The 24865-nt window shown below is 41.8% G+C and overlaps 1 protein-coding gene across 6 annotated transcripts in view; it reads left to right on the forward strand.

Moving 5' to 3' along the window:
- The window catches only part of LOC116048443 (VPS10 domain-containing receptor SorCS1), a 240705-nt gene extending 216168 nt beyond the window's left edge, over nt 1-24537 (forward strand). The window contains exons 19-28 of one of the 6 annotated variants that reach the window (XM_031297563.2): nt 2758-2944; nt 3633-3766; nt 5912-6038; nt 6667-6779; nt 13676-13810; nt 18013-18112; nt 19435-19540; nt 20678-20835; nt 20966-21013; nt 22058-24537. In XM_031297563.2, coding sequence (XP_031153423.1) covers nt 2758-2944; nt 3633-3766; nt 5912-6038; nt 6667-6779; nt 13676-13810; nt 18013-18112; nt 19435-19540; nt 20678-20835; nt 20966-21003 — 1098 coding nt within the window. In that variant the 3' untranslated portion in view covers nt 21004-21013; nt 22058-24537. Of the gene's footprint in view, nt 1-2757; nt 2945-3632; nt 3767-5911; nt 6039-6666; nt 6780-13675; nt 13811-18012; nt 18113-18310; nt 18411-19434; nt 19541-20677; nt 20836-20965; nt 21014-22057 lie in introns of those variants that run through there. The other 5 variants (XR_004897076.1, XR_004897075.1, XR_004104639.2 and 2 more) reach the window with 5 other exon arrangements.
- Nucleotides 24538-24865: the final 328 nt, after the last annotated feature.

Genomic DNA, 24865 nt, shown 5'->3' on the forward strand with positions numbered 1-24865 from the left:
TCGGCAAAGAATTTACTCTGCGGTGGGGAGCAGAGCGGAGGGACCATGCTGCCGCTTGCTTAGCTAACGTTAGCTTGCTACTTCCACCCACCTAACATTCCTAAATGCTACACAGAAAATGAGCCAAAAGTTGTCACTCTGGCGATAGCACTGTGCTTTCCTACGATGTGACAAGAGGGAGAGAATGAAACATGAAGTTGTTTCATTTTACGAATTTAAAGTAAAGCTTAGATAGGGCCCAAAAAATCCAGCCCGACCCTACCCGAGCCCGTGCACGTTGTGTCCGAGCCCGGCCCGGTCCGACACATTAACTGGAATTATAAGCCCGAGCCTGATTTAAACCTGACAATTTTTCAACTACAATTCAGAGTTGTTTGAACCACAGAAATCTGTTTAGAATTATCTTAATGAATAATGCAACAAGGACAAAGCATATAAACTAGGTTGTCTGTTTATTCAGAACGGAACGGATCGCAAATGGATCCGAATGAAGAAACTTAAAAAAAAACTTGACCCATAGCTCCCTCAGCTGAATAGTGTGGGTAACAGATCAAGGCAGCAACATAATCAAAGCCCTGGAACCATATAAAGAGACTTTTTTTGTCTTGATCACCTAATTAATACTGTCCTTCGCCACGGTCTGCATGCTGACACACTGGCCGACAACGCACCAGCTGTAGATATCTGACACAATCTGGCCTGGTTGCTACAGATGGGGGAGACACGATTTAGCGTACATAAACCCAGAGTTATGGGAGAAGCTGGAGAGGCATTGCTTTCTCCCCACCGAATAAGGCTAATAAAGTCATCATTAAAAAAACACAAATGCTTGATGAAGGGCCCGGCCCGAGGATAGTGGCGGGAAATATTGGCCTGACCCGGCCTGCAGGTCTAACGTTACGGTCTTTGGTTTATATTAAATTTCACGGTAGAACATTAGTTTATTATAACTATTATTAACTATTATAACGTTAGTTTGATTTTGTAATGTGTCGGTATATGTCGATCTTAAATGATGTTTATGTTGAAATAAATACACCTGCACAAGTAGTTATGTATCTAGTTGCCATATGGACATAATGTGCAAAAATAGATATTCCAATCATTCGAACCTATGTGTTTTTTAGAAGGAACATTCAAATGTCATTTTTGGCCAGTTTTGACAGCTCTATGTGCATTGGATTGATCAGATGAGATGATTGATGAAAAATGAGAAGAGCCTTCTGTGTGCACTCTCACAGTCGTTTGTTTGCTTTCCTCGCTAGCGTTTTCAAGCTGAAAAGCCAATCAGATGGATTGGCTTTTCAGCTAACGGCCGACGCCGCCAAAAAAAGGTAGACGAAGGCAGACGCATGGCGACGGTGCGGGACAAACTGCAAAAATTAGGGTGACGGACGTTCACCATTGCCCCAACTTGAGCCGACTGTCGCCTTGGTGTGTCAGGGCCTTTATTCTTTGCTCCCATCATAACACTACAGCCACTAGAGGGCGGGGCCACTATAAACGTATATATGAGCTGTAATTTCTGCTTGAATAAACAACCAATGGGGGCATTTTTCGGGCGAGGACAGTCTCCCCTATCATAAGGATGCACTCTGGCTCGTAGGGGACCAGTATCGGAATTTCCCTTGAATTTCCAGTGTATGTAAATTCAGTGGACAATGAAGTTTTTATCTATCTATCTGTCTATCTAATTCAGCAATACAGCTAGAAGCCCACCCACAACTGTTGTATTTAAGATACGATGAAATATAGCAATGACACCAGCTGGTGGACCCATTTATCTAAAGTACCATATTACAGTAGGCTTAGTCTGGATCAATGACGGTTCATATACCGGATAGTTCCAGTGGCACCAGAAGATCTTTTGGAAGTCCCTCACCCTCCGCTTTCTTTCATTTTACGTTCCAAGCTCCAGTCGATTAGAGGAACAGCAACCGAAACCTACGAGCTACCAAGCTAATGTTACATGCTAAAAATTTTGAAAAAAAATGTGAATCGTGCAACAAGGCATGCCTGCTTGGTTCTTTTGGGGAATGATTGTAAAGATTTACAAATAATATGTTGATGGCATTTACTCTAACTGGGACATTTGGGACCTGTTGGTGGGGATTTGCTATGAGCAAAATATGCACAGTGATACACTGGTAAGAGCAAATGAGGTTAAACCATCTATCAGCTAATGTAAATGGCTCACGTTACTGTATTGTGTCAACAGTTAACTTCAGTTAATATTATGTGGTGTTTTATTTATCGGGGTACAAAATGTTCCATCAAAACAAGTTCCTTCCTGAGCCACCGTCACTGCGTCCAGAGCTTAGCGCCGCCCAAGACGGTTGTGATTGGTTTAAAGAAATGTAAACAACCCAGAGTGTTTTTCTCCTATCCCAGATGTATGTGTGGAGGGGCCAGACCTTACTCCACAGCACTGTGGAGATAGGTCTGGCAATGCGAGACTACAGTAGGCTGTGAAAAGCAGGAGCTTGATGGTGTTTTAAGCCCCCAACCCAAGTATCTAACCCTAACCTTAACCCTAACCATAACCATAACCATTGCCTAATCCTAGTGCGAGACGTTGGGGGCTTAAAACACCGATTAACAAAGCAGGACCACAGTGACTGAAAGTGTCAAGGTCTAGGATATAATTACACATATTTTTTTCCAGGAAGAAGAAAGTGCTCTGTGCTAGTGGAGTGATAGCAGGTGACCTAACATCTGAGTAAATCTGTAGCTGATAAAAGTGTTTGTCCTGTGCAGGGCGACGGGGCAAGGACAAGCATCACGCTGGACTTCGGAGACGGCCACGCTCTCACCTACTCCAACGTGAGCTCCATTGAGGACGGGATCAAACACATCTACAAAGCTGTGGGAATCTACCGAGTGACTGCCACCGGGGAGAACAGCCTCGGCTCAGAGACCGTCATGCTCTACCTGCATGTAACATGTGAGATACTGAGGAGTTCTGTTAGACTTGTGTTTGCAAGTTTGCATATGTATTTATTTAGATAGGAGATTCTACGATTTATGCACTCGTGCTTTTGGCTCGTTCTGCTTTCCACTTCTTTTTTTATCACATTGAGTGCAATCGCAGCTGTCAGCTTGTACACAGTGTAGCACATTCTGTGCTTTATCTCTTCACAGAACATGCTCCCCTCCCATAACCAAACAAACAAGTGAGATAGAACAAATCCCATCACACTTCCACTCAAGTCGGCTTACCACTCAGCCTATACGGAAGCCACTGCAGCCTCATATGTAAAGGGGCTGACCACCCCCGGTGTATTCAGGGGGTGACAGATGTAACAGAGCTGACTTATTGATCGGGGAGCGCCATTGCCCTCGCCAATCTGTCAATCCTATGTGCCAGCCGAACAAATAGAGCCACTGCAGGCTCAGGGGTGCCATGAATGAAAAATATCACACAGATGGCAGCCAACGGTCCCAGCGCAGGACAGAATTCTGAGAAGAGGAAAAAAGTCACCCTCCCCACCCAGCTACAAACTCCCTGTCCCTCTTTTTTTCTTCATTTGAAATAATAAAGTTGTGGCTTCCTTTTTTTTTTCTCGTGTTTTTGCACATTTGTGACACAGTGCATAGAGTTCACTCTGTGATGTATCTGTGTTCCTGAGTAGGTCAGCTGGAGTATATCCATCTCTCAGCTCCCTTTGTGGCCGTGAGGAATAAGGAAGTGAACCTGACTGCTGTTCTTTGGCCCAGCCAAGTGGGAACGGTCACCTACATCTGGTGGATCGGAAATAACACAGAGGTACACTCAACAATTTCACAATTCTCTCTGAGCTTTTACTTTTGTTACGCCCGTTTGCATTTAAGTAGGTTGCTGACTCTTCTGCTCCAAAATGTGAGAATCATTATTTTGTTAAACTATTTTTTTTTGCATCCAGGTTGCAAAAAAAGTGTGGCCTTGTTAATCAGCATCAGAGCATGCTGACGTATCAGAGACACCAAGCAGCCTAATTACTGATAGCCAGTCAAGTGTGTCTCTTATTCATTCTTACTCCAAACTCCAACTAAAGTCAGAAGCTGCTAGTCAACCCCACACAGTTAAAATGTCAGAAAATATCTTGTCTATCCATGCAGATAGTTTTAATTTTGTGCACAGATTTTGAGAACTCTGATTTTGAAACTTTGAAACTCAATACAATGAAGGTTTTTATTTTTGCTCATCAAAATGGTGCAAAATGATTATTGACGGAGAATATATATGACCATACATTATCGGCCGACAACAGCAAATTTAAATAATTATGTATTATTTCGATCATTAAATTATAGCCGATTAATCGTTTTCACTGACTTTACAAGCGCAGCATCTGACCACTCTGATGCAGCAGGTGGCAGTATGCGCCGATAAATGTATTGAGTATACATGTGACATGTGATTCATTGTTTCTGCTGATTCTTAAGGAGCTTCCTCAAATAGTAGAGCCTTTTCCCTCCAAATATAACTGTAAACATTTGCTATTAATGGTCAATTCCTTGACCTAAATGTGTCTGACTGATATGATGTCCAATACCTGGTAAGATTGAAAACAAGACCATCAAACAATATGTTAAAGCTTTAGTGTGTAACTTTCTGATATTAATGAATGTCTGTTACATTGAAGCCATTACCAAATGAGTTGCTACAAAGCTAATTAAGACTATCAGCTCCACACAACTCTCTCTGGATTTCTCAGTATGACTATGTTCAGAAGATTGTGACGTCAGGAGACTTTCCCGCGCAGAAACTCGAGTAAAGATAATGACCTCTTCTGAAGAGTCAGTCATGTTTTTTAATCCTCCGTGTCCTCCTTGACTACTAGTAACTGCGAAGGCTTGTATCACGTGGACGCACCTACAGTGTTGTCATTATTTAGAATTCCTCATGGGGGAGACAGAAACTAGACACTATAGCTTAAAAATAAGACAGAGTTACTAGGATAAGTAACTGTAAGTCCACAAATTATAAATGAAAAAAAAAAACATTACTGTAATGTCTAAACACTGCTTAAGTTATGTGAGAAAATGTTTTTTTGTAATTTGTATAAACTAAACCTTTAAATGTTTACTTACAGAAAAAAAAACATACTTCCAAAATGTTAGTTGCATTTTAGTACAATGTTATTTCACAGCTAGAAGAGACTGTAAGAATAATGAGACTAAAAGAAACAACCTCCATTTCTCTGGAGCCCTGTACAGTGTGTACAAATGCTCCACTCTCAGTATCTGTCTTCATAATCGTAGTTGTGTAAATGTGTTTGTTCAACACCAACAGGGGCCTTCCACAAGGACAGCCAGTTATGTCAGTTGGTCATAAACCGCGGCATAATTAGCATCTTATTGCTATTTAAAGAAGAAATGCAGATGTGAGTAATGATAGAAAGGAGCTGCTGGTGTCACGCAGGGAACTCTCTGCGGGCCCCGACACTTTATTCAGCACAGCACAGAATGTTGGCAAGCTCTCAACGTATTCTCGTGTGTGTGTGTGTGTGTGTGTGTGTGTGTGTGTGTGTGTGAGTGTGTGTGTGAGAGTGTGTGTGTGAGTGTGTGAATATATTTACACACACTGTAAAAACAGGTGTAAATATCCTTCATTTAACATGAAAAAGACAAAAAATACCCAAGATTTAATATCAAATTAAAGCTACAAACTATTGTAATTATGGAAAATAGATGCATTTTTACAAGGAAGTTAATGTCCATTATTTTACACCCCAGCACCCCAGCTGCCAGAATATTAACATTTCTTCATTTTTTACAGTGTATTTGTGAGTGCACTAGGAGGCTCACACCTCTGTAGTGTAAATAACAGCAGTGTGAGACCTGCCGTTGATAAGCGTATCTTACTCTGACTCTCTCCCTCTCCCCTACCATCTCTATCGATCTATCTGTCTCTCTCTTTCTCCCCCAGCAGCCAGTAATCACCCTGGAGGGAAGTGTGGCGTGCACATTCTCCCGGGAAGGCATCAGTACAGTCACTGTACAGGTGTCTGCAGGGAATACTATTCTGCAGGACAGAAAAAGCATTGCTGTCCACGGTGAGCCCACTGCGTCACTCCATCTCCACTTGGATTCTGTAGCTCTGGAAACACAAGATGTCTCTTTCACAATTTACATAATAAGAAACAGATAGATGTTATCATAGTCATTATTAAAGGAGAGAGGAGAATTCCACTTATAAATTATAACAACCTGGGTCTTATTGTTGTTGTTGTTTTGGCTAGTTAATCTATAGGTATTCATAATAATGTGATACCACTTTCTAAAGAGTCAGCTTTTACAAAGGGTTGTTGTTATGATAAAGATTTCTTATGAATGGCATATAAATAAGGCCTATTAGTAAGCAATTTAGCTACTTTGACCCACTCTTTATTATGTATTAATTAATAAATTATTAATTAAGTATCATTTAGGATTTTTGATAACACGTTTAGCGCTCAGCAAGGTGAGCGCAATTTCGGTTTTACCTCCAGATAAAATAGTGGTGATACATTTAATAGTTGACAACTAATCCATTAATCTTTGTAGTGCTTCACAAGTTGCAATGAAGTACAATTTTCCTCAAAAGAAGGTGCTAGATTTTGGTCCACAAGAGCTGAATCTAAAGGATAAACTCTTTGACTTTTCATTCAGTCATTAAATGCATTTACTTTTTCACCCCTGCAGAATATTTCCGCTCTCATCTGCTCGCCTTCTCATCAAACCTGGACGACCACAACCCTGATGTTGCAGAATGGAGACTGGACGTGAGCCGAGTCATCAAGAACTCTCTGATCGAGGTAAAGCTCTCTCGGGTCTTTTCACGGAAACCGTCCCTTTACTCTGGTAAATACTGCCAGCGCTTGACTGGACCTCCGATGCTCTATTAGTGCAGTGTGACCTCCCTGAGGCTTTGAGACATGAATCAGACTTTTATGATGATAAATGACAAGGCAAGAGCAGTGAGAGAGGGAAAATTACAGTTCAAGAGCATGCCGATTGCATGGGCTCGCACGCACTGTGTGAGTTCAGGGCCGTACCGTTACAAGGTTGTGGATGTTGTGTACAGAAGAATAAATGCCAGTATGTGCCTAATATGTTCTGCACCGAGCTAAAAGGACGCTTGGGAGTCGAGTGCTTTGCGACCTGTCAAAAGTAAGACATGATCGAAAAGCCACGCATGCCATGGCAGGTACAGATTTTGCCTCATTAACTTTGTTTTTTACAGCATCATCGGAACGTCAATACTTTTCGGATTCCTAGCAACAAGCAATCTTGGCCTTGCGTCATATTTTCACATGTTTTGATCCTGCAAAATCGGAATTGATGCCAAAAATATACGCAGCTGTTCAGTCTTCAGTGAACATGTCTGTTTTGTTATGTGTTACTGACATCATTTCGTCATGACAACCCCAGCCCGGAAGGCAGAACCAAAAGAAAATAATAATAAAAAGAAAACTTTCAGATGAAAATATGACATGCTAGTTTAAAACATTCACAAGAGTCACTGCAGCAAACCGTGCTGGAAGGAGAGAGGCTCTCGCAGGAATCAGTGAAAACATTTGGTAAATTCCAAGCTCTCTTTTTGTTTTACATAGTAGACTGAGTACAACAGCGACATACATGCAACATTTATTGTCTGAACAGGGCTGGTATGGGTTAAATGTTGCATGGATGGATTATGAGATGATGAGCCCATGAGCACAGACACATAAAAGCCCTCAGCCGCTGGGCTCAGTATTGGCAGATAATAATATATGATACGCAAAGGCGTCTTTAACCATTTTATGATATAATATACTTCAGTTAGTGTTGCTGAGGGTTGATATGTAACCAATTTACCTCTTTGTTTTTTTCTTTTGTCTGATGTGCACATAGGTGTAATTTATGGAGGGGGTGGGGGTTGATAGGGGTTGTTTTTGGCGCTTTTTCTGACATTTTTGCTGCTTTTTTTCAACGTTCTTTTTGCTTTTTTGAGTTTTTTTTCCCCAAAGTTTTTGGCGCTTTTCTTTCTAGTTTATCTAATTTATCTATCTCAATCCCCCCAATGTTGAACCCGAAGTTACACCCTTGGATATGCATAATGATTGCTTGATTTGTTTTAGAACTTAAAGTTGCACTAGCCAACATTTTTATATCAACTTATATTTTTATATTAATGCATCAAAAAAGTGTAATGTGAAAGGTGTCACTTATAGTAACAAACCCACAGATAATTAAATAAATAACAGCCAACTGCATTTCCCCGCAATACTAAAGAGCTTTTGAACTCATTGTTTTGGCTTTCTGGTCCACAAATTCAAATGCACAATTCCTCTGGTATCGTCCCAAATTCCTCTGGTATCGTCCCAAATTCCTCTGGTATCGTCCCAAATTCCTCTGGTATCATCCCAAATTCCTCTGGTATCGTCCCTGTTTTCAGCAACAACAGGCAAAATAAAACCCCAACAACAGGAAAAAAAACACTGTACATTACTTATTCAACATTCTCAATATGAAAGGCAAGGGCTTCTTTGCATTTATATCTATTCATGTCCATCTATCAGATTACGAGTTATGTTAAAATTGGTTTTCATGCTTTCCATAATAACTGAATTCAACAGAAGAAATTACAAATGATGTGTAATAGCAGAACAGAATGTAGCAGTAAAATGATGATGCCCTATAATCATCCTTAGTTTCCTTCACATACTTTATTATAAATATTGTTGTATTTCCATCTTTATTACAGAGAGCACTGTCCCTTACTACTTTAGCAAAACACTGAGTCCACATTAGTCTATATCCTTTGCGTTCCACTTCCAGGATTGCTCCGGTGCTGCAGGAAATTCCGCCGGATGCATGTATTTTCCGTCTCCTTCCTCTTTCTTTGTGTTGTAATTTTAAACTCCGGTGGATTTGTGAGGACTATGGTTAACTGCTCCTCAGATCTCTGCAGGGTAAATCCAGACAGCTAGCTAGACTATCTGTCCAATCTGAGTTTTCTCTTGCATGACTATATTTTGACATATTTTACAGCGGTCTGTCCGGAGCTTAGCACCGCCCATGACGATTGTGATTGGTTTAAAGAAATGCCAATAAACCAGAGCACATTTTTCTCCCATCCAGGAATGCTGCGTGGACTAGCCAGACCCTCTTTCAGCGGGCTTTGGAGGAGGGTCTGGCAAAGCGAGACTAAGTCCACAGTAATAATTACAATATCAACATTTTGGTCACTCAGAGCTTCCCATATGTGGATTTTACTGTGTAAATCAAACTGAAACTATAAAAAGGGATGTATTTTCTACAAATCCCCTTTTTTCATTTACCTTTTGTGGCTCAAATGTTACATGTTGTCTAAACAAATGTATACAGGAACTTTGTCTAAATAAATTACAATCTCAAACTGGCAAAAATTTAAAAAACTGTCTGATAAAGAATGACAGTACTCATACAGTACTCACAGTCTGAAGTCTTTACACTGGCTTCCTGTCTCTAAAAGAATTTGTTTGAAAATACTACTGTTGGTTTATAAAGCATTGAATGGTTTATTTCTGATCTGCTGCTACACTATGACCCACCCAGACCTCTCAGGTGGTCTGGGACAGGTCTGCTTGTTGTCCCCAGAGTCAGAACTAAACAGGGGGAAGCAGCATTCAGTTTTTATGCTCCACATATCTGGAACAAACTCCCAGAAAACTGCAGGTCTGCTGCAACTCTGTTCTTTTACATCAAGGCTGAAGACCTTTCTCTTTGATGCTGCCTTTCTTCAAATAACTTTTCATTTCTTATACTGCACTGTAACTTTTATACCTGTGTTATTCTATTTTGGCTATTTTTTAGGGCTGTCAGCATTAACGCATTAATTGCGATGTGATTAAGGGCCGAGCATAATGTGTTCATTTTTTTTAATCGCATTAATCGCATGCCGCCATTTATTAATTTATTTTCACTTCACTCGGCTTGGCGTCGTACCTAACAGGCTACTATTTTGACCATTTGCCACACTTTGCCATACTTCCTCGTAACACATCCTGCTGCTGCAGGCTGCAGGCATGATGGAGAAAGACAGCAGCAACACAACTTTTTATTTTCCAAAACTCCCGGACGGCTCGTAGACAAGTCGAAAGCCATATGCACATTGTGTAAAGCCGAATTAAAATATCACTGAAGCACGTCAAGCTTGAGCTACCACCTACGAGCTAAGCATAATAGTACAGTTAACGTGACTCAGGTTGATGCTAGCGGGCTCAGGCTAAGCAGTATTTTGGAGAGTGCTACTCTCCGACCTGTTGATGAAACCAAATCCCCCAAAAATTACTACAGCTCTTGCGAAACGAGTGACAACTAACTGCAGACCTGTCAGCATCGTAGAGGACTCGGGTCTTAAAGACTACGGTTGGCATGTTCATGGCCGTCGAGGGGGACAGTAGTCTCAATGACCGTCTTATACATGGCCGTCGAGGGGGACAGTAGTCTCACCTGACCGTCTTATACATGGCCGTCGAGGAGGACAGTAGTCTCACCTAACCCGTCTTATACATGGCCGTCGAGGGGGACAGTAGTCTCACTTGACCGTCTTATACATGGCCGTCGAGGGGGACAGTAGTCTCACCTGACCGTCTTATACATGGCCGTCGAGGAGGACAGTAGTTTCACTTGACCCGTCTTATACATGGCCGTCGAGGGGGACAGTAGTCTCACCTGACCGTCTTATACATGGCCGTCGAGGAGGACAGTAGTCTCACCTGACCTGTCTTATACATGGCCGTCGAGGAGGACAGTAGTCTCACCTGACCGTCTTATACATGGCCGTCGAGGAGGACAGTAGTCTCACCTGACCGTCTTATACATGGCCGTCGAGGAGGACAGTAGTCTCACTTGACCGTCTTATACATGGCCGTCGAGGGGGACAGTAGTCTCACCTGACCGTCTTATACATGGCCGTCGAGGAGGACAGTAGTTTCACCTGACCCGTCTTATACATGGCCGTCGAGGAGGACAGTAGTCTCACCTGACCGTCTTATACATGGCCGTCGAGGAGGACAGTAGTTTCACCTGACCGTCTTATACATGGCCGTCGAGGAGGACAGTAGTCTCACCTGACCTGTCTTATACATGGCCGTCGAGGGGGACAGTAGTCTCACCTGACCGTCTTATACATGGCCGTCAAGGGGGACAGTAGTCTCACCTGACCTGTCTTATACATGGCCGTCGAGGGGGACGGTAGTCTCACCTGACCGTCTTATACATGGCCGTCGAGGAGGACAGTAGTCTCACCTGACCTGTCTTATACATGGCCGTCGAGGGGGACAGTAGTCTCACCTGACTGTCTTATACATGGCCGTCGAGGAGGACAGTAGTCTCACTTGACCGTCTTATACATGGCCGTCGAGGAGGACAGTAGTTTCACCTGACCCGTCTTATACATGGCCGTCGAGGAGGACAGTAGTTTCACCTGACCCGTCTTATACATGGCCGTCGAGGAGGACAGTAGTCTCACCTGACCGTCTTATACATGGCCGTCGAGGAGGACAGTAGTCTCACCTGACCGTCTTATACATGGCCGTCGAGGAGGACAGTAGTTTCACCTGACCGTCTTATACATGGCCGTCGAGGGGGACAGTAGTCTCACCTGACTGTCTTATACATGGCCGTCGAGGGGGACAGTAGTCTCACCTGACCGTCTTATACATGGCCGTCAAGGGGGACAGTAGTCTCACCTGACCGTCTTATACATGGCCGTCGAGGAGGACAGTAGTCTCACCTGACCTGTCTTATACATGGCCGTCGAGGGGGACGGTAGTCTCACCTGACCGTCTTATACATGGCCGTCGAGGAGGACAGTAGTCTCACCTGACCTGTCTTATACATGGCCGTCGAGGGGGACAGTAGTCTCACCTGACTGTCTTATACATGGCCGTCGAGGGGGACGGTAGTCTCACCTGACTGTCTTATACATGGCCGTCGAGGGGGACGGTAGTCTCACCTGACTGTCTTATACATGGCCGTCGAGGGGGACGGTAGTCTCACCACACAGCCTGTACCACACGGAGAAAGCAGCCACACTGGAACAGCTGCAAAGTGATGCAAGGTGATCACTGGACGTCAGTGAGTAATCAACATTATTTAGGAGTTACTGCACACTATATTGACTCTAGATTCAAATGTTTGACTAGATTCACACATTTTTCTTTTGTTTACAGTAAATAAATAAATAATAAACAAATACAAATCTTAAAGTCAAGTTCATAAAGTCACTTTCTTTGCATTCATTTGATTCCCAATCAAGATACACTGGTAAGAATTGCTTTCCATTGTTAATATGAACTTCAAAACAGAATTTTGTGATAAAACATGCAATTAATCGTGATTAACTATAGAAATTTAGCGATTAATCGCGATTAAAAAATGTATCGTTTGACAGCCATACTATTTTTATATTCCCTTTCACAAATGTTTTTTAAAAAATGTAAGCGCTTTGAATTGTCTTGACACTGTAATGTGCTATACAAGTAAAGCTGCTTTGTCTTACAGGCAGGGGCTTTAGGGGTTAGTCTACTGTATTCTCACTGTGCATTTTAACATCATTTTGGACCATCATGTTAGGGGAAACACTGAAATATGTAACTACAAAGACACCAATCACTCTGAGAAAACTTGCTTTAATGCTGAGCCACAGGGCCATTACTACAAAGGTGAGGTGGTAGAACAAATGAAATTGGATACTTATCTATAGAAAAGCAGACATTGGGCGCCTGGATAGCTCAGTTGGTAGAGTGGACGCCCATATATTGAGGTTTACTCCTCGATGCAGCGGACCAGGGTTCGACTCTGACCTGCTGCCCTTTGCTGCATGTCATTCCCCCTCTCTCTCCCCTTTCATGTCTTCTGCTATCCTGTCAAAATAAAGGCCAAAAATGCCCCAAAAAATAATCTCAAAAAAAAGAAAAGAAAAGCAGACATTTCCAAAATGCAGTATCAATAACTTTTGAAAATTAGAGATTTATGCGATTTTGACTAAAGGCTGACAAGCACTATTTTCTGAACATGACTCAGAATTATTGTCTGAGTGATCTAGGTATCGGGATTGTAACTTTAGTTCCACGATGCTATGATATTCCTAGGGCAGAATGCCTTATTATTTTTTAGGGGTGCCGGGATCAAATTTAATCAAAATAAAAAGGGATTGAATCGCCCCTGCTTACAGACAAGTATGACTGTAAGCAGGCCAACCCGTTCTCACTCCCAACTCTAAAAATATGGACGCTCGGTCAGTGGCTGTCAGCATCAAATACGACACAATAAGCACTTTCAGCGCGTGAACGGAACGCACCGGGTGTGTGAAGATGACGTAGTATTAAGAGCAACAACGGCAGCGAGTAGTATGAAAGGCCGAAATTCCACATAGGGAGGGTGGTTGGGGTGGTCACGTAAACGCACCTTTTATAACCCCACCCACGATCTTTTCCTAAACCTATACTGCGTCAAAAGTGATGACAATAGTCCCGACCCAGCGCGTTTAGATCTGACGTCTTTGCCGTCAATAACAACCCCAAAGGCACCTGACCAAGCATCCGCGATGGGATAGTGAGAATGTGTTGAGCAGGCATACAATGGCAGCTGTCAATACTTGACAGTTTTCCACACTTAGTGCTACGAGCATATCTCATAGGAATGAGCTTTTGAACTGCTTCCCCCTCTCGTTCCCCTACAGGCCACAGGCGTGCGAGAGGATCGGCTTCTGGTCACCGTCCTCCCAGGTTTACCCACAGCAGCAGAGTTCTTCCTTCTGCCTGACAAACAGCTGACTGAGGGGAAAGCAGAGAAGAGCTATGCTCATTTAGATCAGGTGAGACACTAACTGCTGCTCCGTCTACTTTCTTTTTTCCAGCCCCGAGACAGTTTTTGTGTAGGTGGATGGATTTCACCTCGTTATCCCCATTGTAAGTCTACCATAACACCATGCACAAGTTTGAAACATGGTTTCCTTTTTTTCTGTTTTAGGTTGATCCTTTTTTTTTCTTCCAGCAGCAGCTTGTCCATTACAATAATTGCTCCCTGAGAAATAAATCCCAAATTTAAGTTCCTCCTTCCTCCACCAGATGTCAGTATGGCTCTATTGAAGCATGTCCAGGTCTTTCCATGAGTCGAATTCTAGAACACGCCTGAGGAATCTCTGCAATAGACTCATCAATAAGCCTGACAAGTATTAACAAGTTATCAGGGGGAAAGGCTTTCAAACTCCCTCAAGTCACATCCTGTGGGGTGTTGAGGTGGGAGGAGGGTTGGGGGGTGGGGGGTGTAGAGTCTCAAGCCTCCAGAGCCAGACAAAGAAATTGTCATGGTTGATCAGTTCACTAAATCACCGGCATATCAAGATGGACTGAATTAGCTCTGAGCCTCACGTAATAGATAATGACTCATAATGATGTTGGATCTGCTCTCCGTGGGAAGAAATCCACGGGCGTGTGTAGGGTAGGAAACTGGGAGGGAAATCAATTTGATCCCCACACACACACACACACACACACACACACACACACACACCTGGTTGATCTCCTGAAAAGATCCTCTCCCTTACAAGGCAGCGATACATCCTCATTCAAGGTTGGCATCTTAAAAGTGTGTTATAGATTTACTGACCCTGGTATACAGTGGGAAAAAGTAATTAGTCATAGCACGGTCTAAATTCAAACGCCTAACAAATATAAAGGGGAGAATGAAGCACTACAGAAATTACTCATATCACAATTCATTTGTCAAATGAGGCAGATAAGATAAATGAAGCCTCTGCAGAGGGAAAAAAAACAGGATCTGCAGAGAAAATGGCAGCTTTTGTTTAGTTTGGTGTTTTCTCTATGCAGCTCCACATATGCTTGTTTAATGAGCGCACATTACATAGAGAAATGTTATGGTATTGGATTATCATTTCAAAAAGAGGCTCATTTCATTTTTAGATTGTGTTTAAGTGTTAAAGCCCCGGGATAGAGATGTGTAATTGCGTGAATGAAAGGATCTATGTGGGGAAATAGATTGAGAGCGAATGAGACTGGACTCTGGCTTTCTATGGTTTACCTTCGGGGTCAGGGTAATCTGCCCGATTTATATGAAAGTTAGATGTTATCAGTGCAGAAGGTTGCATGCCAGTCTGGAAAGCAGAGATCAGTTGAGGCTGCATCCTATGCATTATGCATCAGAGTAGAAAGGTCCCACAGACAAAGACTCTTACATAAACAGGAAGGCTCAGATGGGGTTGTTGGTGGAGGCAGTGAGGTTTCTTTGGGTCATGGGCATCAGAGTGGCCATTTTTATGCTTTAATAGACTTCAGTCAGTGTTGCTAAGATGTTGATATGTAACCACTCTTTGTGTTATCTTTTGTCTGATGTGCACAATGTTGTCATGATTGTTTGATTTATTTTAGAATTTAAAGCTGCACTAGCCAATATTTTTATATTAACAATGCATCAAAATGTGAAAGGTAGCACTTATAGTAATAAACCTACGGGGAATTATCCGAAAACTGCATTTTCCCGCAGACAGGGGTGGGGCTAGAAGGGGGGGCACAGAGTGTCCATGTGGCCGGGGCGGCTGTGGCTCAGGTACATCTACCAATCAGAAGGTTGGTAGTTCGATCCCTGGCCCTACAGTCCCATGTCAAAGTGTCCTTGGGCAAGACACTGAACCCTGAATTGCTCTTGTTGCTGCTCCATCAGAGTGTAAATGTGTGTGAGTGTTTATCTGATGAGCAGGTGGCACCTCGTTCGGCAGCCTCGGCACCAGTGTGTGAATGTGTGAATGGTGAATGGTTCTACTACTACGTACTATGTTAAAGCACTTTGAGTAGTCGTTAAGACTAGAAAAGCGCAATATAAATACAGTCCATTTACTGCCCCCCCCGAAATATGATTGCCCCCCTGGTGTGTCCCCCCAAAAAGAAATCCATTGGGCTAGACTGCTGTCAATCTTGACAATCGTGATTTCCATTCCATCAGGTTCTATCACTTGGCTGCCTGTTCTGCCAATCTTCCCAGCCCTTGTCACATGACCAATTAATGTTTCCATGGTGACTATCCAAAATTCTGACACCAGGGATACAGCACTGGAATTGTTTTTTTTAGTGACGGACTGAGCCTGTAGAAATCTGTAATGTATTTGGATTTACAATTGCTTTAAAATGAGAACAAGTTAAACTAATAATGAATGGGATGTTTTATTTAGCAGAATTACATTATGTTGTTCTATCCTATCCAATATTTCCTAGATGGTTACTTACCTTACCTTACTGGTTATTGATAAAAATGACTATCTATGCAGCTTCCTCCTACCTTACTTACTTACATGTCATGATGTGCTTCTGGTATTTTGTCCATCCTCTGTACTTGACAATCATTCACAAACTGACTAGGCAGACATTTAAACCAGAACTCCTTCGGAAGTGCAAGTGATATTTTTCAGTCTGACATTAAAACATTGGATGAATCTGTGCAAAGATTGATCAAGACAACAAACAAATTGTTCTGAAATGTCAGAACAGAGTTCATAAACAACGAGTCAGAACCAGAGATAGATGAGACTGAGGTGTCTTCCCTCAATAGTTACATTCAGGGTGCGATTTTCTGGGGGGGAGGCATGGAATTTTCCCAGAGATGGGAAGTAACGAAGTACAAATACTTTGTTACTGTACTCAAGTAGATTTTTCAGATATTTTTACTTTACTATTTATTTTTGTGCCAACTTTTTACTTTTACTCCTTAAATTTTTACATGAATATCGGTACTTTCTACTCCTTACATTTTACAAAATTGGCTCGTTACTTTTGTTTCAAATCATTTCAGTGGAGATACCGTTATTATTTTTTGCGTCATCAATACCGAATTCAATCTAATTGGATGGGAACATACGTTGCACTTGACGCACCACTACAAGACGACTCGACAGATTCGGTGGCATTCATTCGTGGCAAATCATTGCGGCTTGATGGCGGTAACGTTAAGGGGAAGATTAAAAAAGAGAAACTGGATCTGTGAATTCTCACAGAATCACAATTGAATTCATATCTTGCTACTCAGTCAGAATCTTATTAACCTGGAGTCCCACTCTCTGTCACAATAATCATATATGTGATGTTTTAGGCCTATTGGCAGACATCCATTTAAAATATAGACAATGGCATATAAAGAGCCTTTTTTTCTCAGCTTGCACTCTAGTAACATTTGTGTGGTCCAGGTAGCTTTGCATAAAAAATGGTTGTGTTTTGTAAGGCTACTTTTACTTTTATACTTTAAGTACATTTCCAAGCCTGTACTTTGTTACTTTTACTTGAGTAAAGAAGTTAAATCAGGACTTTTACCAGAGTATTTTTTAACACAAGTAGCTGTACTTCTACTTGTGTACGGGAAGTACTTTTGCCATCTCTGGATTTTCCCCCTTTCTGGTCTACATATCCCTGCCTCTGCCGAATTATTTTTTTTGGGGACAAAATGTACCCCCCCATCAAAGGGATCAATGCTACTTCACCAATAGACCCTATATTATATACCTAAAATAGAAGTATTTTAAACTAAAATAGAAGTATTTTAAACTAAGTAAAGCGCTGTAACGTGAACACATAGTGCTATAGAACAATAAAATCAGAGCATCAGCTGCTGGTTGTATTTAGCCTCTACAGAGCTCCGGGACGCCGGCTACCAGCAGCAGTTGTTTAGCCGCCAACAGGTGACTGTGAGCCGGGTACAGGCACCGCCATATGACGGTCCTTTTAGGGGCCATGGCGTCATGTGGTGATGACAGTTAAGTTTAGGCACCAAAACGACTAGTTAAGTTTGGGGAAAAGATCGTGGTTTGGATTAAAACCTTCCCTAAGTGAACTGCTCTCTACAGCCTGGCCGAGTGGCACTATATCCATGGTGGTATTGAAAGGGGGATTTAATTCTTGCATGTTTTGTTTTGTTGTGCATGATCAAAAAACACCCTTACATTACACACATTAGTTTTGTCTACAAAATAAAACTATATGTTGTTCAAATATTGTCTCCCCTGTGTCCCAACAGCTCTCTGAGGTGTTGCTCAACGCCTTAAATCAAAACCTTGTCCAGTTCACTTTGCGGCCAGGGGTCCAAGTCACCGTGTATGCAGCGCACTTATCAGCAGGTAAACAAACACAGCTGACGGTGTACGTTTAGAGCTTCCCAGGAGGGCTTTTGTACTTCATGTAATAAGTGGGACAGAACATAAAGCATGCATCCTATCAGGAGACCTAGATACAGTGGACAGTCAGGGATATTACTATTATCTTTTGCTGCCCCCGTCAACTAATAACCCTGTGTCTGATTGGCTCCCACCATGTAGCTACACAGAGACATTCAGAGAGTGAGCATCGTTACAAGTATGTGTGCCTCTTCCTATTGTGGATGCTGCTACTGTCCTAAAGAGGCTTATAAGATAAAGAGTAAGAGAAGTCAATACTACTGTAATTTTTGATGATTCATCTATTATTTACATAGACTGAATAACTAGTGGACGAAACATCCGTGACGTCACCCATTGGTTTGTGCACTGCCCTTTTGAAGGACGTGACGATTTTTGACGAGAGCGTGGAGCTGGGGAGAATGACGCAGCCAATCCAGTGTTGTTTGTGGTGGCAATGGCGCTGCGCTAAGCTAAACGCTAAAGAGGGAAAGTTGCCGATTTTTGACCCTTCTGAAGCGAGTCATCCAGCAGAGATTTGCCACAGACCTCCGGGTACTGCCGGCATTCATCTGCATGTACGGCAGAACAGAAAATCTGCAAATTTTCCCTTAAGGTACTAGCTAACGCTAGCAGGAGTTAGCTATCTTGGTTGGCAGAATGCTGAACAAGAACTTTTTAGGCAAGCAAAATGTTTCAATCAACTTTTGATTAAGTAAAAACACACAGTGCGAGGGTCAAAGTTTAAGATGAAAACACGGACAACACCCAAACACAAGTTTACTGCTATTTTAATGTACACAGTGCCATGATCAGCATTGCTAAGCTCTGATTGACCGATTGGCGTGTAGCCACGCCCTAAACCATCCCCTGCTTTATCGTCAATTTAAAAATCAATGGGACCATGATATGCAAAATGAACATCATGCTGTATTGAAGTAGACTTGAAACTAGCGATTGAGACCATAAACTCATTATGAAAATGTTTACTGAGGTAAAAAATCAAGTGAGAAGTAGGCTCATTTTCTCATAGACTCCTTTTTGGAGCCAGTGGAGTCACCCCCTGCTGGAAATTAAATAGAATGCAGCTTTAAGGCACTTCCACATTGTCTTAATTTTTCTGGCCCGGAAGCTTCGTCCATTATTTTTACAGTCTATTATAATTTATATAGGTGTCAATTATCCTGTTGACTGCTCATTGCATGATTTAGCTGGGTGGAAATACAGGTGGAGATAGTGTGTTGTGTTGCTTATACTCTGTGGCTCTTGTCTCCCTGTCTCCGCAGCGCCCCTAGTGGACACCAGCGAGAACCACAGTGGCTCTGCCATGCTAATGCTGTTATCACTAGTGGTTGTGGGTTTAGCTGTATTTGTCATCTACAAATTCAAGAGGTAAAGTGTTCATGAAATGTCATGTCTATAATCGTCAGGCTGTACATGATAGTGAGGCGGTGAAAGGTGTCACAGCATCCTGACAGCTCAGTAAACAAAAGCTGCCGGCGAGGCTACAGAAAAGGCTGATAGCTGCCTGTCAAAAGACTACGCCGGCATATCCAGCGCTGCTCATTGGAGAATTGGCTTTGTACTTTGTAATCTGTGGGAATTTGTCAGGTCATTCTTTGCAAAAGAAATGTCAGTCAGCCTTCAAAAATAATCCCTTCAAACGTAAGCAGTTGACCTTTCTGAAATGTTAAATTATTTCCAAGGTGCAGTTTCAAGGGAAAAGGGTACGAAGGGTCAAGAAGATTTACAGACAGAATAAAACTTCAGCTTGTCCGCTGTTCAAAAAAGGATCCCGTCACCTTCCCACACCCCCAGCGGGAACTGGCCTCTGTAAAAACAGCAATTCAAGCCGGAGGTCGTTGTTCAAGGAGTTACCAAAGGACTCCCCCGTGCACGGTGTTTCAGGACCCAAAACCTGGAAGGGGGGGAAGGATGTTGGGATCCGGCTCGAAGGACCAAGTTGAGAAGATAATTATTAATCAAGGAATGGACAGAACCACTGAAATTGTCTCAAAGTTCGTTTACTTGCAAGTAGAGTCAGTTTTACAGCACTCTCAGCATAAATACAGAAAATGACTCATGACTAAAGCTTTCAACAGTAGCTTTTTTATGAGTAAAATACAGTCATAATACAAAAGACGATGTTTTCTCTTATCTCTGGTCAGGCAGGGCATCTCCTCCTCCTCATGAGCATTCTGTGTTCTTCACAAGGTTAGGAAGTGGCTCCCATGGTTGTCTCGTGAGAGCGGCAGCAATATTTTGGCTTTCTACCAAAACAGAAACAGTTTAATATTAACAGAAACAAGAAGACTATCATAGTTTTTCTAACACAGACCTTATCGCTTTGAGTATTTGTGTAAATAGGGATTTACATGCAAATGTGCTAAATCTTATCATCAAAAGTTAAGTAAACAAGACAAGGTGGTACATAGCATATTAGTGATCCCCTGGTTGTGTCCTTGCTCTCTTTGTTTTAGTTAGGCTGCTGTTTTTATCCCTTTGCCTCACTGTAAATCTTTCCTCAAGGAAGATCCCAGGCCTCAACGTCTATGCGCAGATGCAGAACGAAAAAGAACAAGAAATGATGAGTCCAGCTAATCCAACAGGGGCCACGCCCAGCTCACAGCGGGACTTGGTTCATTCTTTGGAGATTCTGGACACAGAATTTAACTCACGGCCCATAGGTAAATATCCACTTGGTTTGACTCTTATCTGTGGCTGACATTTTAATTTAGTTTTCTCCATTGCTTATTTCATACTATTGTGTGTTGTTTCATGAGACTCATCCTGTGCTTTTTGTTGTGTGTTCCTCAGAAGGGAAATGGTCCGGTCAAGGGGTGAAAGGCAGCTAAGCAAAAATAAGTATGATGAAAAGTACAGCTGCTTCTTAGTAGTACAGGAAACTACATTGTTCTCCTTTTATTCTGGCGTCACAAATTCCTCTTTTTTCAACCTTGTTTCCTGCTGCAGCAGGCAGCTGTTTTTAGTGGAACAGCTTTGTCTGCCTGCATACTGGGAAGTAGCATTCAGACAAAGTTAGCAGTGAGTTTAAAGGTCCCATATCATGCTCATTTTCACGTTCATACTTGTATTTTGGGTTTGTACTAGAACATGTTTACATGCTTTAATGTTCATAATTTTTCCCATACTGTCTGTCTGCGTATACCTGTATTCACTCTATGTCTGAAATGGTCTGTTTTAGCGCCTGTCGCTTTAAGACCTCCTCCCTAAAAAGCCTGATCTGTTCTGATTGGTTTCCTGTTCTTCCACATCTGTGCTCTCAGCGTCTCTGCACCATCACTGCAGCCGGGCAATGACTGTAACGGCACTGTAGTGCCCCTTTCTACCTATATATATTATAGTTGTGACATGACCACCATACAGAAGTCCTGACGGCTCGTTTAAAGGCACAGTTTCTGAATACAGGCTGTGTGCATTTCTCTGTGGATTGAGCTTTTTTTATACTTTTACAGTATTTATATGTGCCTCGACCTAATAATCAAGTTTGATAATCAAAAAAGACATGGGAATCATACTGTTTACAGGGACCTTTAAAGCAGCTAGAGAGACAGATATTGTTCTCAGGAGTTGGTGGAGACCAAAACAGAAGTAAAAGGAGAATGGATTGAACTTTTATCTAGTGACCAAAAACACGACTACAAATGAATACTAAATTTGCTTAATGTTTGCTGGATGTATAAATAGGCTAAGATGCTAAAGTGTTTCCTTTTAAATATGTCAGATGTTGTGTTTGCAGCTTGTTTCCCTGCCACCAAGGGTCCAATAATCAATAAATGCAGCTTTAATGGATGTGTTACTTACTGTAATGCAACCAGCTAATTGTCCTAGCTTCTAGTATGAATGTCCTCTGATACCTGTTTTTTTCTCTGTCCTGTTTATCCCCAGGATGTATGAAACCTCATGTACATGTGAAATTCTCCACAGAACTCCCCACGTACATCGTCTAAACTCTGGACTGGATTACTACTCCAGCTGCGTCATGGATTTTTTTTTGTACCATTTGGGATACAATGGTTTTGAGCTTTATACCTGTGCATGTTGGACCCTGCTGACACATACTGTACTCTGTTGAAACTAGAAGAAACTGTGTACAGGTTTTTCATTTTCTTTCAACATATATCTGATAAATTAAACATCTAAAAAATCCCATTTATTTATACAAGTCAGATACATAATTCAGAGGGAATGACAGCATGAACTGGAGATGGTAAAAAATTAAATAAGCAACAATGTTTTGGTTTTGCTTACATGTGTGAGATTGGTTTGCTGTTCTATGAAGCTAACAGCAGTAGTGTGTTATTTATTATTCATATGAATATACTTTTATGAAGTATGTTATTGAAGTGAATTACACATTTATTTTGAAATCAATGTCTATGTTATAAATTTATGTATTTTAATAACAAATGTCATACTAAACAGAAATGCTGTTATAAAATATGAATAGGGTACTTCAAAGCTTTTTGTCTATTGTCTCTTGGAAAGCTGATTTATGGCACAATACACATTTTCTACTGAGATGTTTCTTTTTTTTCTGATTTTAATTTATTAACAAAAATACAGGGTTTTGTTTTCTGGATTAATTTAACCTTTGCTGTTAATCTAACGCTTCTGGTACTATTTATGATACATACCAGTTTGTAAAATGTTTTGTGCTTCAGAATAAGAGACCACTTGATAGCTAAGGTGCTACACTGCACCTTCCGACTGCAAGTGATCCCCAAAATATTACACCTTTTAGGAATAGCAGAAGAAACCGGGTGACAGGAGGACTATCCCACAAAGAAAAGTAGGCCAACGTGGTCCTCAACCACACCCCAATCACAGCCAACATCCCTACTGCAGGCAGAGTACAATTTATCAAAGCTCAGATTTAAGGTGGCAGTTGGAATGAGATACAACTACTTTGTGGGAGAATCCAAAGAGCATGGCAGCAAGAAAGAGCGAGACAGAGAGAGAGAGAGAGAGAGAGAGAGAGGTTAAGAGAGATGGAAGAGTGCTTTTTGGGGCCATGGCGCATTAAGAGCGTTCTATTGGACAGAATAAAAAGAGGTTGACTTCTTGAATACTTAATGTGGCCAGTCAAGCTCAAGGCTGGCTAAGGTTGGTGACACATTTAGGCTAATGTCCTGGCCCGCTCTCCAGTAGCAGCCATCTTCATCCCAGCTCATTTAACTGCACTGTAGGAGCAGGAGAACTAGAGCGCAGATGCTACCAGGCTACACGGATGGTTAGCTTGTTCAGAGGACTGTCAAGCCCTGTGGTACTTTGTGTGCGAAATCTGACAGATGTAAATGCCTGATTGATGCCTTTCAAATCTTCAGAAGCAACCCTCCAGGATTAGTTTTCACTCTTTTTACTTTGTGGAGATGTGTAAATACAGAGGGAGTGTGGTTTTGTCAACTTCGGCTGATCTTTTCTACAATTGTTAAGTCGTAGCTGTACAGAAATTGCCACCGTAGATATACCTACACAATCAGTATAGAATGTAACCATGCACCACACATGAGAGCAAAAAAAATAAACTGGACTTTCAACCGAGAGGTCGTGTTGGTGTCCCGTGTGAAACCAAAAGTCAACGTTGACTTTTTGTTTAAATTGCATGGGCTACGTAAGTTAACTTTCTTACGTAACGTTCCTTATGTAATGTTCTTAACTAACACCACAAACGTAGATATTTTAACCCAAACCACGATCTTTTCCTAAACCTAATCAAGCAGTTTTGTTGCCTAAACTTAACTAAGTAACTTTAGTCTTGTTTGAACTGACAACGGGACTCCCAGAGCATTAAAAAGTAATGCCAAGGGGTCCTGACCAAGCTGACGGTGACCGTTACAATGTGAATAGATGATAACGGCCTTCTGAACCTTCTAGTACGTGGAACAGGCCCCTTCTAAACCATATCTATGAGGCAGATAACCACTGATAACACCTTTTGAATGGAGTGTTGACATTTGAAATGGTTGGAATATGTAAGTGTCAAAAGTTCAAGAATTAATTCAAATGAGGGATCATTCTTGGTAGCTCTATAGTGAAAATATCTGTGGAGAACATTATTCTGAACTCTGGGATTGCTCTGTAGTAGGAGTCTTGTCTTTAAGATTACCAGTACAAACAAATATAAAGTGATGCTTTTGACACAAAGTCACGTAAATTGTTGAAGTAAGTGGTAGGTCCCAGAACCTCGGGGGTACCCAAGGTATGTATTTAATTGAAATGATAAGGGCATTAAGGGAACATTTGCGAGAATTGGTAAGCCTTTGACCGTGACGATCAGCTTTTCCTCCATGTTGTTTTAAAGTGCTTGTATTATGCTAAGTTTTATAATTGTATTTAGAGGTTATATCAGAATAGGTTTACATGGTTTAATTTTCAAAAAACATATTTTTGTTGTACTACACATTGCTGCAGCTCCTCTTTTCACCCTGTGTGTTGAGCTCTCTGTTTTAGCTACAGAGTGAGACCTCTCACTGCTGTTCTATCTTTGTTGGGAGTCGCACATGCTCAGTAGCTAGGTAAGGACTACTAGCCAGTCAGAAGCAGAATATGAGGGCGTGCCCTGACAGTACCTAGGTAAGGACTACTAGCCAGTCAGAAGCAGAGTATGAGGGTGTATCCTGACAGTACCTAGGTAAGGACTACTAGCCAGTCAGAAGCAGAGTATGAGGGCGTGCCCTGACAGTACCTAGGTAA

Source organism: Sander lucioperca, chromosome 4 (assembly GCF_008315115.2).
Source record: "Sander lucioperca isolate FBNREF2018 chromosome 4, SLUC_FBN_1.2, whole genome shotgun sequence".
Taxonomy (NCBI): domain Eukaryota; kingdom Metazoa; phylum Chordata; class Actinopteri; order Perciformes; family Percidae; genus Sander; species Sander lucioperca.